Genomic DNA, 15,641 nt, shown 5'->3' with positions numbered 1-15,641 from the left:
AAAGAATCAGGACCTCTGACTAGGAACACCTGAGGCCACACCAATCCTCTTTCTTACACCCTCTCATCATTACTTTTAAGGCTCACTTATGGCAATAATTTCATTGAACACTCCAGAGTGAATAGAAAGATTATTAGAGAGTCTCTTTCTCTTCTAATGGCAAAGACTCAGAGGTATCCCCTACATAGAATCACCTGTTCTATTGGCCCTGTAGTGTAATTTTCCCAAATTTTTTCCTTCATATTCCCAATACATAATACATCATGGCTAAACCTTCAACAAGCAGTTGAAATTCCTTGGCAAAGTTAATACACTAAAAATTCAGCAGAGAAAAAAAGGGTATCTCGATAAATAATGGCTCAACAAAAGCTGGTGCATCACTGCTGAATAGCCTCCTTGATTCCCAGAGCTAGAAAGGGTATATCCTAAAGCAGATTTCATTAAGTATAACTTACCCAGAGACCCAGGATTACAGGAAAATATTTTAGTTCTTTAGAATAGCCCAAACTACATTCAGAGTCACCAGCATCATTAAAAAGAGCAGCATGCCAGCAGACAATAATATCAAGGGAAAGAACTGAGGGACATTTGCAAAGAGGTATCAACAGCTGGGCCATATTTCGACTTCTACCAATTCTTTCTGTCTTCAAAACATTACACTGTAATTATAATCAATGGTAGCAGACAATCTCAATACATATTTAACTGATTTGAAGAGGCACACCCCCCCCCCCCCCCCCCACATACACACACACAAAACACAAGAGACTTAATAGGTAATAGAACCAGAAGTTCAATTCAAGAACTCTGGGATCCCAGCCCTTTAGCTCCATATCCCAATCTAACAGTAATAGTACAAGAAACCAAATAACTAGCAAAAAGTCCTCTATTACATTAATATTCTCAAAAATGTCTGAGAAAGAATGAACCACCTGACTTGAAGAAGCTCAGCTGTTTTACACATAATTTATACTCTGCAGCAACTAACAAAGTAGCTGTAGTTGTTTTCATTTCAAAAGGAAAAATACAAGACAGGAAAGGAAAAACAGATTCAGAACTACACAGTAAGTCAATTCTGAAGACAGCACTTCTAACTCCCTGACTCGATCCTCCTTCCAAAGCAGACCAGAGAATTCTATGAGCTGTTTTAAAATGCTAACACCTGATCTGTAACAAAAGAAAAGAGTATGAAAATTATACCTGGTGGTAAAAGTCATCGTCATCAAAGATTTCTCCATCCAAGTCCTTCAGGTGGGCATTGGCAGGGGCTTGAGGAAGGATCTCCTGAATCAAGGAGAAAACAGGAAGGAGTGAATCCAAAAAGGTTATTGAAGTAATGTAGCTACTACATATAATGTGTATAACAGTCAAAACACTTTTCCTTAAGATATAAAGAGCTCTTAAATTAAAGAAAAACATTCCAATAAAAAAGTAGACAAAAACATTAATAGGCACTTGACAGAAAAAGAAACATAAACGATCAATAATCATATAAAAATGTTTAACCTCATTCTAATTAAATACATGAAAATTAAAATAAGAAGACACCATTTTTCACTTCTAAAACTGGCAACAATCAGTGCCAGAAAACCCAGCTGGTGGAAATGGGAACTAATACAACCTTTCTGGAGGGAATCAGTAACACGTGTCAGGATTTAAAATGTGGGGGCGCCTGGGTTAAGTTAAGCATACAACTTCGGTTCAGGTCATGATCTCGCACTTTGTGGGTTTGAACCCCACGTTGGGGTCTGTGCTGACAGTGTGGAGCCTGCTTGGGATTCTCTCTCTCTCTCTCTCTCTCTCTCTCTCTCTCTCTCTCTCTCTGCCCCTCCCCCACTCATGCTTTCTCTCCCTAAATAAATAAACTTTAAAAAAAACGTGTACTCTCTTTGATTTGCTATTTCCACTTTGAGAAATCTATCCATATGTCCACACAAATACACATATTATAAATGCTCATGAATGTTTCCAATAGCACTGTTTCTAAAGCTGGAGACAACAAAAATATCCGCTGTTTAAATAAATTATAGTACACACCCATAAGAAGGAATGTTCAGTAGCCATTAGGAAAAATGAAATTGATCTCTAGATAATCGATCTCTAGGAAAATTTAAATTTAAAAATTGTAAGATTTTACATATAGTTTATAATATTTTATATATTTATAAATACACATATCCATTCCATTTAATTAAAAATATGTAACCATATTTCTACATAGATATATGTGTTATATGTGTATATAGTTATATGAATAGAAAAAGCTTGTTATAACTGAACATTGGTTCAATCTAAGAAGCGGAATTTTACTTTTCATTTTAAATTCTTTTGAATTTTGAAAAAAATTATTAAGTATATATTTCTATAAATAAAAGTTTCCTTTAAACAAAAGAATTTGTTCTAATTTTGGATCCTTTTCTGTAGTATCTACATGTCCAATATAAAGCCTAAAGTACACACTCACTTCAATACTGACATTTCCAAAGAAGTAGCTTTAAAACTGAATTATAAAAACTGGATTATGAATGCTTCCATTACCAGACTCCTATCAAACTCAAAAATAAGAGAAGACTACACAGAAGTTAACAATAGCTCCATTTTAAAAGAATTTTGTCCTTCCATATACTCTTTGTCAACAATCTAGTAAAGTAGTGCTTTTTCCCTTCCTTTCACTAACTTCTTATACCAAGAATGACATCTACAAGCAGGTGATCAGATTTTTCAGCTAATTAGCCTCATAGAAACTATTCACGGTAATCACCCAGCATCACAGAGCTCTTACCGGTTGTCCTGGCAAACTCTCCGGGACAGGCTGCGCTGATGGTTCAGGTTTGCCAAGAACTCGGTAGATGGAGCGCTTGGTCTGTGTCCTTCGAAGTAATCTTTCTTTGTCCATCAGAATATGATCGATCTGAGTCAAGATTGAGCGTTCAAAGGCACCAAAACCCTGCAACATTAACCAGTGTCAGATAATGCAGAAAGTGTGTGCTGAAGGCAGCTACGTTGGTTTCTCTATCTTTCTGTGTCAGCAGAGAAACAGACGATCCTCCTCTCAGGAGGGACTTTGTATTACAGACCGAGTTTCTGAATGGCTGTAACTGTTCTCAGGAAAAAAAAAAAATTAGTCTTATGCAGGTTGTATTACTTTCCTATACCCAGAGAGTAACTTCTGCATCTTTCATAACTGTTTAAAAATCTACTTCTTTAAGTAGTTTGTGTTCCCAAACATCTGAACACTTATGAGGCCATAATTTCTAGAATAAAATATTCTTTCTAATAAAGTTAAAATCCCAGGTCTGAATAGTATAAACCCCAATGGTGGGAGTTCAGTAAATTTTCTACAGTAATGACCGATTACTATTACATCATGACATTATAATGAGCTACATAAATATAAGATACATGAGCTGTAGTTCCAATTTCTTAAAACTGCTTCAGGTGGCCACAACCTCTGTTACACACGTGTACTTACATGCGCGCACGCACACACATACACACACACACACACACACACACACACACACACACACACACACCTTCCCCAGTTTTCCAGAAGCCAGCTTGGTTTTATCATGCCATTTCTGAAGTGTGCGGTTCCTATAGACTGTGAAGTCGGCAAAACGCTTAGCCATGAAACTGGGATAGTCCTCCGTTTCTAGCTTCCTCTTTGGTGGGGCCTTTCTCTGCTTCTTCTTCTCTTCTACTAGTTCTTCATCTTCACTGGAAATCTCTTCCTCACTAGAAAACCAATAAGAACACTAAGTCCAATGAAAACAAACATTACCCAAATAAAAAGCTAAGCTCACATGATGTCGAGTATTTAGGCCTTCCCTATTCTGTCTACATTTTCAATAACATCATAGATGTGAGGATGGCTTTTTCTGTTTGAAAAGAATGTTCATGAGGTCAATCAAAAACTCATGTAACTTTTCAAATAAATATAAAAACTACTAGCTTAGAAATATTTTTTTAAAGAGGTAAGCAAACCGTAAAAATAAATGAGGTTGTAAAAACATTATTAGAAATGCATATGAACCAGGCCTCTACTCTTACAAGATGGTCTTTAAAAATTAAACACATAATCATACTTTTATGACCTTAATCCCCAAATCAATAAGGGCAATGTGTCTCCCTGCAACAAATTGTTCAGGAAAGCTGAATAATAGTAGTCTAATCACAGGAAGAGAGCCAAATGTGAAGAAAACTCAAAGGGGTAGGCAGCAGAACGGAAAGTATGTTGCAATAAATGCAACTTCCATGAGAAAGTAATACAACCTCCACCTATCAAGCCAATTGCCCTCAATGGACTACTGACCCCAATACATAGTAGGTGCCCAATAAATGTGAGCCTACTTATTATCCCTGCAACTAACTCAGTGGAAAAGAATGGAGCAAAAGATAAGCCCAGGGGAAAAAAAAGCAAGCAGGTACCATACACAGCAAGTTCAAACAATGGGTGGTACAGGGGGGTGTGGGGAAATCCTTCATCAAATGTGACAATTTCAGAAAACAGGTTTACTCTGCTCTTTTCTGAAAAATTTCTACCCTTCAAAATAACTACTTCTTCCCTCACTGAAAAGGAAATGGTTGTGACCAGCAATTCCATGGTATTGGCACAAAGCGCTTCATAAACATTAATTAAGAATATTGGGGTGCCTGGGTGGCTCAGTTGCCTGAGCGTCCGACTTCAGCTCAGGTCATGATCTCATGGTTTGTGGGTTTGAGCCTGGCGTTGGGCTCTGTGCTCACAGCTCGGAGCCTGGAGCCTGCTTCAGATTCTGTATCTCCCTCTCTCTCTGCCCCTCCCCAACTTGTGCTATGTCTCTCAAAAATAAATAAACATAAAAAAAATTAAAAAAAAAAAAAAGAATATTAACAATGTGCTTTCATCTCCCAATTTAAACAGATCTAAAGAGAAGGCAAGCGTTTTGCAGATGCCCACAAAGGGGAGCAAGTCCAAGTAAATATAAAAATGAAAAACCCTATTCCCAATTTATGTGCTATCCTGGCCACCAGTTAAATATAAGAGGCTCTTTCTGTTTTAATTTTTTTTTTTTAACGTTTTTATTTATTTTTGAGACAGAGAGAGACAGAGCATGAATGGGGGAGGGTCAGAGAGAGGGAGACACAGAATCTGAAACAGGCTCCGGGCTCTGAGCTGTCAGCACAGGGGCCTGATGCGGGGCTCGAACTCACGGACCGCGAGATCGTGACCTGAGCCGAAGTCGGCGCTCAACCGAATGAGCCACCCAGGCACCCCTCTTTCTGTTTTACTAACAGTAAGTCTGACATCTGCCTGCAGAGGATTTGGCTTTTTCATAAATGATGGGAAACTATTCAGATTAAAATAAGCAACTCCATAGTTCCATTCTTTCCTTACCTTACTGCTTTGGCCTTTGTCCCATCTACTAGATATCTAGTGTCTGGGTACTGGAAAAGTAACTCTTCCTGAAGATCTACCAATGACCTCAACAATGCTTTAAGGGCCTTGTGACCTGGGAAATAGAGCACAGAGAAGGAACAATTTATTATCTACAATTCTCCAAAATAGGCAACGACTATAACCCATGACTCCTGAGCAGTTCTGGCCAGGATGGGGGGCAGGCACAGGGTACCCACAGACTAAGAATTCTCTGAAATACCAAATTCCTGAAAGGAGATAATAACAGTGCCTAACTCACAGGCTTGTTGTGAGGAACAGGCGAGGTAACATACATAAGGTGTGTAGGGAAGGGTCTGCAATAAATTGTGGGTTCTTAAATTTAGTCAGATTGACAAATTCCTTCCCTGTCATCATAACCAGTCATTTTCCCCTATGGTGTTAGTTTCTACAAGCCACCAACCTCCTGGATTATCCCTCTATCAATCAATTCCTTAAGCAATTCCTTCTCTTCCAAACAGCACAACTTTGTCCTGGGATCCCTACCTCCACCACTGTCACCGCCGCCACCACCCTCCTACAGGAGATCTCATTTGCCTATGGTCTGAGGTGCCAAGTCATTCACTCAATCTCTCATACATATTCTTTCATTTTTTAATTTCTTTAATGTTTATTTATTTTCAAGAGACAGAGAAACAGAGTGCGAGCAGGGGAGGGTCAAAGAGAGGGAGAGGGAGACACAGAATCTGAAGCAGGCTCCAGGCTCTGAGCTGTCAGCACAGAGCCCGATGCGGGGCTCGAACCCACGAACTGCGAGATCGTGACCTGAGACGAAGTCAGATGCTCAACTGACTGAGCCACCCACCCAGGTGCCCCTCTCTCGCACATGAAAAGTTCTTGTTCACATATGAAAACCCAAGCTAATGACTTACTGTTTGCAGTACTGAATTCTGTATTAAAAATTTTCACATCTAGAACATGTTCTTACCTGGTTCTTCTCGTAGCCGACAGGATGCGTTTGTAATAAAGCTGGTCAGGATTAAGTACACAGTCTATGGCTAAGAACTTTCAGAATAAAAACTGGCCCTCTGAGAACTGAACTCTTACCTTCTTTGTCAGCCTAAGCCTACTAAAGGGGCTAACTAGACACTGATAATCACTATTTATGCGTTGATAGCACTCAGACGTCTCTCCTATTATCGAGCTTCCACACTTCCAGCAACTGCAAGAAAATCTTCGCATGGATGCTCCATCAGTCCTCCAAATATACCACATCAGAAACAGAACTTTTCTCTTCCTACCTAATACTTCTCCCTTGTCTGATTTTCTCTTCTCTATAATGTGTTTTCATAGATCACTGACATTTTGGTGCCCTTATTCTATAGATTTAATCCATTGCTAAATCGTGTGATTTTCCATTCTTATTATTACTAATAGCTGTCCATTCATCTCTGGCCATGCTTCTATCACTCCTTCCCCCTTTCCCTTAAATAACTGTAACCTCACAAGCATCCCTACTTTCATTTAGCAATGCCTACATTCATTTTTATTTTACATTCGATAGGGACTTCAGCCCACACAAACTTCAGTTAGCGTTAATCAGTTTTTAATGTCTTTTCTAGAAAAGGCTACATCTTGAGACAGAGCCCGTATTTTCCAAAGGGAAACCAGAAACTTATTTCACATTTGCAAAGTAGTTTTTAAAACTCCCAAGACCTAACCTTGAAAATCTTAAGTAAAATAAGCCAGTTGCAAAAGCACAAGTACTGTGTGATGCCACTTACATGAGGGACCTAGAATAGTCAAATTCATTGAAGAAAACTGAATGCTGGTTGCCAGGGGTACGGGGGAGAGGGGAATAGATAAGAGTTTCTGACTGAGATGAGAAAGTTCCGGAGATGGATGGTGGTGATGCTGGACAACCGTGTGAATGGACTTTGATACTGAACAATACATTTATAAATGGTTAAACTGGGGAATTTATGTCATGTACATTTTACCATAACTGAAAAAGAAAACACTTTCAAGTGATCCCAAGACCAGAGGATAATAAATGATTCTATCATCCCCGTTCATCTCTGTATAGAAAAAAATCATCTATAATCCTTCAATCTTGAGCTTAGTCAAAAAAGAACAAGAAAAACAACGAAATATTATTCAGCCCTTAAAAAGATGGAAATTCTGACACTTGTTACAACACATGGATAAACCCTGAGAACATTATGCTGAGTGAAATAAACCAGTCATAAAAAGACAAGTACTATATCATTCCACTTCTATGAGGTACCTAGAGTAGTCAAATCCATAGAGACAGAAAGTAAAATGGGGGTTACCGGGGGTTGGGGGAAAGGGGAATACAGACTTTAATGGGTATACAGTTTTAGGTTTATGAGATGGAAAAAGTTCTGGAGATTGGTGACACAACAATGTGAATGTACTTAACACTACTGAGCACTATTGTACACTCAGAAATGGTCAGGATAAATTGCTGAATCACTATGCTGTACACCTGAAACTAATATAACACTATATGTTAACTATACTAGAATTAAAATTAGAAATAAATTTAAAAATTAAAAAAATGGTCACGATAAATTTTATGTTAGGTAAATTTTAGGATATGTGTTTTTTACAATAAAAAATTTAAAAGAACAAGAAAAGCCAAGTGTCTGTCCCTGACTTCCTTGAGGTATCATGTGTCCATGATCTAAAATATGAAATCAAGAACCATGCAGGGAAGAAGCTGCAAAGCAGAGTCTGTAATGTTTATAGCTGCTTGCCCCCAAGAGCAAGTCATAATTTGACTCTAACATGTAGCATAACCAAGAAGTGTGAAAACATCCAACGAAAAGACTACTACTTTTAAGGGCCACTTTCAAGTAGCTATACAAGCCTTTTTATTTTGTTCAAGTCAGTTTAAAAAAATCCATTGCAGATATATTAGACAGCATATCAATCCAACAAGAAAGCAGAGAGCCAATATCAGTAAATCAAAGTGTGCCTTTCTGTTAATACTCTCTCATATGTTCTCATTTTATACACCCCTTCACCCAGTCAGAAAGTAGCCCTGAAGTATTTAAGCTCCATTCAGGGATAGCACCACAATGCATCAAAGTGTCAAGAGACCTACAAGAGATGAAATCTGCAATTCTGTGCTTCTAACCACATACACACACACACACACACACACACACACACAGAAGAGGAAGAGGAAGAGGAAGAGGAAGAAGAAGAAGAAGAAGAAGAGGAAGAAGAAGAAGAAGAAGAAGAAGAAGAAGAAGAAGAAGAAGAAAAGAAGAAATAAAGAAAAAGAAAAAAATGTTTATCAAAGTAAAGTCACCAGTGGCCAACACATGGACAGCTTCCTGTAAAGGGATATGGAAGAAAAGAAAAGAACCCAATTCTCATTTCTTTGCAATATTAGGGTTACATTTTCTTCTGGTAAGATTTTATGTAAAATCTGAAGAGACAATGGACAATCCTTTGCTGGATGCGGCAGGCCTCCTCATAGCCACAATTGACAAGAGTGAGGAAAGACTTTCCCGGAGATTCAAATCCAATGGTGATTCTTCCCAGCCTAAAAAATAAACTAAACCAAACCCTACCCTCTTTTTGTCATTCATATCGGACTAAATTCTATTTGTTCAACCCTATGAAAAATAAAGAGAATGGAACCAATGGTTTCTAATTCACCTCTAATTTTTCCCTAATTACTGTCAGAGTTAGCAGTTAAAAAAGCAGCAAAGAAGCATATACTTTCTTCTCTCTCCCTTTTGGCACAGGGCCACAAAACAAATGGAGACTGTCAAGGATATATACGTTTATTTTGTCCTACATGGTCCACTTCCAGAGGCCTTTCCCTTAAGAGGAGATTAAGAAGGACATATGCCTCACCATATTATCAAGATACAACCTCAGCGTCTGGGCACTGGCTTTAGGAATGATTTTCTAAGTAGAGAATCAATGGAAAGAGTACTTTACTAAGGGTCGGGAGCCCTGTATGCTAACTGACAACGATTACTAACTAGTCATTTTATACTGAGTGGACCAATTTAATCTCTGAGTCTCAATTTTTTCATCTGTAAAATGTAGATAATGCTTTGCCTGTGTATCTCACAGAATTTAGGTGAAAAATAAGAAACATGTCTTTTACAGGTTAAGGCATTTTATACATTTTTAAATGCCGTGGACATAAAGTGTATGACTATCAAAAAAATCATCAGCTTTCACATGGTGAATATCTTTAAGTTCCACTTATGCTGCTCGACAGTGCTAGGACTGAACTGGTATTCAGATTCCTGTATTAAGTGTTCATTTACATGCTACCCATATGCAAGCATTCTATATATAAAATGTCACCAATCTAAAAACCATTTTCACCTAACAGCTTTATTTTTTTCCCTGATTCATCTTGGCTGTTCAACATAAACAAAACTGTAGGCAGAGAATAAGTTTGGACACAGGCACACAGTTCATTAATTAGATTATAAACCAATAACACAACTTCTGGCAAGGGGATTGGAGGGGGAATGGCGACAGTGAATTTATAACTAAAATAAAGCTTACTTTATCAGTTTTTAAATATCCATACAGTTATTTTTAAAATAAACATGAAAACATACAATTATTTATGTACAAGTATACATAACTCCCACATTCCCATTACCCCAGATAAATACTATGAACTAGGATGTATAGATTACAAGAGCATTTTTTTCTCCTTCAAAAGTAACTCTAGAACCAGAGCTAAACTATAGGTCAAAATGACACACGATATATTGGTCTGAGAACAATACTTTTCATTCAAATCCACACAAGCCTGCCACTTGCACTAGTCATCCCCGGCAATTAATCCCCCAAGAAAGACGTTTGATTAAATCTTTTCAAGCAAATCCTTTGCTTTGCTTTTGTTAGTTCACTTCTTGTCAACATCTATTAAAATATGCCTTTAATTCTCCCACAATCTTAAAAAACACCGATTCCACTGTCTTCAACTTTAATCAACTGTATGGCCAGCATTTTTCATTTCATAATAATGTGCTGCTTGGAATTCAAGAGGCAGGCTCGGCATCAATCATCTGGTAAGAATTTTTCCACTGCAATAAATATGCAAATGAGGAGAGCCAGTCAGTCGTATTTCAGGCCCGACTTGCTAGTGTTTTAAAAAAGACACAAATTTATTAATTGCCGGTGGCCAGAGGAATCCTATTACTTTGGGCATTGATTACAAAGCTGTGTGAGTGATTATTGTGCAACTCGCGGGCTACCCAGGCATGAGGAAAAATTATTAAAGCAAGGCAGAGATTATCAACTCAGAATAACAATAAGCCTTAACATTTAGGCCCTAACTTCTTCAACAAAGAATTACGTGAAGGCTCCACTGTATCATAATTCCGAACTCTGTCAGTATTACTGTTTGGGCTTGTTCTATATTCCCCAAGCAGAATGGCGTCACCAGGAAGAAAGAGTACTGCAGGTTACAAATTCCTGCACACCAACCATATGGATGAGTTGCTATCATCTCCAATGTGTGTGCAACTAGAATTCTGATATATCCATGTATCCTGCACACGTGCGGGCGTGTGCATATATGCACTCCCAGATTTGGGTAAGTAGATGTGTCATCATGAGGACTATGGTTTTTACTGGAATAGTATAAGGAGTTCTGTCTCTGCTGGTTGGTTGGTTCTGTGGACCAAAAGTAGAATTTTTTTTTTTAATGGTCCAAAATATCCACCAGGATAACTTTTCAAAGCAGAGCACGGGGACTTATATTCTAAAAGCATGATGGCTAAGCCAAAGGCAGCCCTGAGTTTTCATACCTCAGGGGGCACCAGAGTGGAAGGCGTGCAGTCTATGGAGGAGTCTATGGAGGAAACGGTTTGATAGGCTAATTCTGAATGCAAAGTGTTTTTGTGAGAAACATTCAACCCAAGACATATTAAATCAAGTAAGAAAGAGGACTCAGTGGACAAAACTTATTTTTTTCTCTTAAGAGAATGATGTGGGGAATTGGGGGAGTAAGTGGAAGTTGAAATAAGGGAGAGAGGAAGAGACGTATGATAAAATATGTTGGGTGAGTCCCCTCATGGAGAGAAGCAAAAAGCAAAAAACAAAACAAAAAAAAAAATCCTTAACATTTTACATTACTGCCACACTAAGTAACATGATAGATAGTGTGCATTTGAGTTCTGTGGAGGGACATCCCACTCAAGCTGTAATTTCTGACCAGGCATGAATTTATAAGGAAGGGAAAAGAACTGCAGAATTTCTTAGGTTTCCCTGAATACTCTCTCAAATACCTTGATGAAGTGTGTCAATAAATCCTTAAAAAGCCCTATAGGACACAGCAATCTAACTGATCAATGTACTTCCAGAAATCCACTACAGTTACCTTCCACTCAACAGGCCCCAGACAACCTCCACTGCTCCACGGTACTTTCCTAAAAAGGGAAATTTATTTTTCCCCATTAAATTAAAGAATAAATGCTGAAAATACAAGGTACTTAAAACCCAAGCTTATATACAAATAATTGTTTACACTGTCTAACGAGAGTTACCAAGGGAGAGAAGGGATACTTTCATTTTTGTTGGGTACATTTTTGAACTGTTCAAATATTTTATAAGCATATATTACTCTTATAATTTAAAATATTATTGAAATTTAAAGTAAACTGAAGAAAACTTATTCAAAATAAAATTAGAATCACAATCCACATAACCCTGTCTCTTTCATATAAAATAGTCTGATCCTTTCTAATTAAAAAGCCTTTAAACAACCAGCCTCTTAGGCAGTGAAACTACTCCTCACATAAATGTCCAAATTCTCTCTATAGGATGAGTCTGAAAACAGGGATTCCCAGGCTGAATGGGTCACTCCTCTCTCAGTCTCAGTCACACTACGGCTACAGCACATGTCATATTGTACAGAGTCTGACTTTGCCACGTCGTAAGCTACTTGAGAGCACGGACCTCGTCCTGTCACTCTGGCATCCAACACATCTCCTGGGCCATAAGAAGTATTCAACAAATATGTTTGCTCCAGAGAAATGATGCCAAAGTTACATGGCAGAACTTCCAATTACACTATCATTTCCAAATCTAAGTGCTGACAAGCCAACAAAATGTGAACTACATATTTGCTAACGTCAACAAGCATGTTTCCTCAACAAACTGACTTTTGTTAACAAAAGCAACAGTAATCAAACTGAACTTTTTTTCCTGTAACTAGAAGATGTACAGGCTACTTCCAAGAGTCTCAAGACCATCGTATCAGATTTAAGAATTTAACAAATGTTACAATGCATTCACATGAAGACATAGTAATCACCACTTGGATGGTTAAAATGAGGCTCAGAAAATAAAAGATTGCTTTTATTTGTGTTTCTTTTAATACTAGGAAGACTAGGCATTATTCATTTGCCAACCTGAAATGGAAACTTTGAGAGGTTGCCTTCATGTAAAAACACTTAAATATTTATGCCTTAAACATGGTTTATCGAGGGGCACCTGGGTGGCTCAGTCAGTTACGTGTCCAACTTCGGCTCAGGTCATGAACTCGTGATTGGTGGGTTCAAGCCCCGTGTCGGACTCAGAACCTGGAGCCTGCTTCGGATTCTGTGTCTTCCTCTCTCTCTCCCTGCCCTTCCCCTGCTTGTGCTCTCTCTCTCTCAAAAGTAAATAAATAAACTTAAAAAAAAAAAAGGGGGGCACCTGGGTGGCTCAGTCGGTTGGGCGGCCGACTTCAGCTCAGGTCACGATCTCGCGGTCCGTGAATTCAAGCCCCGCGTCAGGCTCTGTGCTGACAAGCTTGGAGCCTGGAGACTGCTTCAGATTCTGTGTCTCCCTCTCTCACTGGCCCTCCCCTGTTTGCGCTCTCTCTTTCAAAAATGAATAAATGTTAAAAAAAATTTTTAATAAAAAAATTAAAAAAAAAAAAAGGTTTATCTATCTCCACACCCTACTATGAGCTCCTTGAGGCAAGGATTGTAAACAAATCACCTTGGTATAACTGGTGTTGGCAAATGGCAGGCTGCAAGTTGCTGAATGAATAACTGAATAAAAATGGCATCCTAATAATTTTCTTGGCATGCGTTTATATGTGCATTTCAAGCCTTCAAAAAGTAACCATAAGTATAATATTGGTATTCGCTTACATAACCCTTTTAAGAAGAAAGAAACAAATACCTGGCCATGATGCTACAGCCTAAGAAAAGATGGTACTATCACTGTTAACAGTTAACAACACAGAACCCATAAAGTGGCAGGCACTAGCCTAGGCACTTTCCTACCTAGTCATTACATATCTCGCTTCAACCCTCACAATAACCCTTTGAGGTGGGTACTATTATACTGCCATCACACTGATGAAGAAGATGAAATACTACTACAAGCTTTAGAAAGAACTACATATTTTTCATTTTCTAGATCAATGTATCCTTAAATGGTTACGTGTCAAAAACTACCTGGAAAACAAAGTATAATGCAATTTTCAATTATAAGATGATAAAACTGCCCTCCCCAATACCACTACATGATTAAAATGAAACACAAACCAAAGTACTAGTGAGGCTCTGTTAAAATGTTATGTCCAAATTTGATTTCTGCATTAGAAAAAACAAAGTGGGCAAAAGAAGGCCAAATCATATGGACAGAAGGCAAGTCTAATAAGGCAAAGTAAAGGGATATTTGCTTAATCTGAAAAAGATAATGTTAAAAAATGATTAATAGTGTCCAAAATTCAAGTGGCTAAACATATCAGAAATCAGAAAAGATGCTTGGCCTCACTTAAATTAAAAACACACACACATCCAAACACACACACACCCCATGACTTAAAACAACATGATATTTTCTGATACTACTTGAGGCTGGCAAGAATGGGAGGAAAAGGGCTCTCTCCATATACAACTGATAAGAGTTTAATTAGCACAACATATCCAGAAAGCAACCTGGCAAAATGTATCAAAGGTTTACACACGTATACCACCTGACCCTACTATTCCATTTCTAGAAATTAATCTTAACAAAGTAATCAGATAAGAAAGCAAAGAGGCAAGTTCAAAAACACTATTTTTAGCATTGTTTATAACAGATAAAAACCTGCAAACATTTTAAGTGTCCATTTATAGGGGACTGGTTAAATTAATTTAGTTTAGCCAGATAACTTTCTATGTAGCTGTTGAAAAGGATAATTATAAATGGAACTTGTTCTGAATAAACTAAGTTATAAAATACTTTTGAGAATAACTGAAATAATCTGAATGTGGAGAGGGCATATCATTAGGATTATTAGGAAGTATTAATTTGGTTAGGTGAGATGACAATGTAAGAAACATTCTCATTTTTTAAGAGCCATTTATAGAAGTATTTAGAGGCAATGCTTCCAGTTCTGTGTCTCCCTCTCTCTGGCCCTCCTCCACTCATACTGTCTCTCTCTCTCTCAAAATTAAATAAACATTTAAAAAAAAAAAAAAAAGAAGTATTTAGAGGCAAACTGGCATGATGACTGTAATTAATTCTAAAATACTTCAGGAAAAAGAAAACAAAGATAGCCAAGCTTTTTTTTTTTTTTTTTTTAAAGGAAGAAAAGGTAGATTTATATTCATTAACATGGAAAGATGTAAAGTGTGATGTCATTTATGGTTTAAAAACAGTTTAGGGGCACCTGAGTGGCTAGCTGGTTGAGTGTCCGACTTCGGCTCAGGGCATGATCTCATGGTTTGTAGGTTCGAGCCCCATGTTGGGCTCTGTGCTGACAGTCCAGAGCCTGGAGCCTGCTTAGGATTCTGTGTCTCCCTCTCTCTCTGCCCCTCTGCTTCTAGCACTGTCTGTCTGTCTCTCTCTCAAAAATAAACATAAAAAAAAAAAATATTTTTTTTAAGTTTAAATGGACATAAAATGTCTAGAAGGATATACACCAAATTGCTAAAACTGGTTATCTCTGAAGAGTACTGTTGACAGTAGGGAAAAAAGAAGACTTTCAGAGTCCATGTTACATATTTCAGTACTGTTGGGGAGGAGGGGGAACAATACTGTTTGAAAAAAAGGTATTTTGGGGCGCCTGGGTGGCTCAGTTGGTTAAGCGGCCGACTTCGGCTCAGGTCATGATCTCGCGGTCCATGAGTTCAAGCCCCGCGTCGGGCTCTGTGCTGACAGCTCAGAGCCTGGAGCCTGTTTCAGATTCTGTGTCTCTTTCTCTCTGACCCTCCCCCATTCATGCTCTGTCTCTCTCTGTCTCAAAAATAAATAAACGTTGAAA

The 15,641-nt window shown here is 38.1% G+C and overlaps 1 protein-coding gene across 1 annotated transcript in view; it reads right to left on the bottom strand.

Moving 5' to 3' along the window:
- The window catches only part of AATF (apoptosis antagonizing transcription factor), a 103,809-nt gene that overhangs the window by 59,962 nt on the left and 28,206 nt on the right, over positions 1-15,641 (bottom strand). Inside the window, exons 5-8 of the mRNA XM_019424038.2 lie at positions 5,381-5,495; positions 3,537-3,738; positions 2,783-2,947; positions 1,201-1,284 (exon numbers count right to left, since the gene is read on the bottom strand). Of these exons, the coding sequence (XP_019279583.1) occupies positions 1,201-1,284; positions 2,783-2,947; positions 3,537-3,738; positions 5,381-5,495 (566 nt within the window). The remainder of the gene's footprint in view (positions 1-1,200; positions 1,285-2,782; positions 2,948-3,536; positions 3,739-5,380; positions 5,496-15,641) is intronic.

The sequence above is a fragment of the Panthera pardus genome, unplaced genomic scaffold (assembly GCF_024362965.1).
Source record: "Panthera pardus isolate Hobbes unplaced genomic scaffold, ASM2436296v1 HiC_scaffold_3, whole genome shotgun sequence".
Classification (NCBI taxonomy): domain Eukaryota; kingdom Metazoa; phylum Chordata; class Mammalia; order Carnivora; family Felidae; genus Panthera; species Panthera pardus.
Note: the sequence above shows the minus strand (reverse complement) of the source record. Positions and strands in the feature narration are given on the sequence as shown.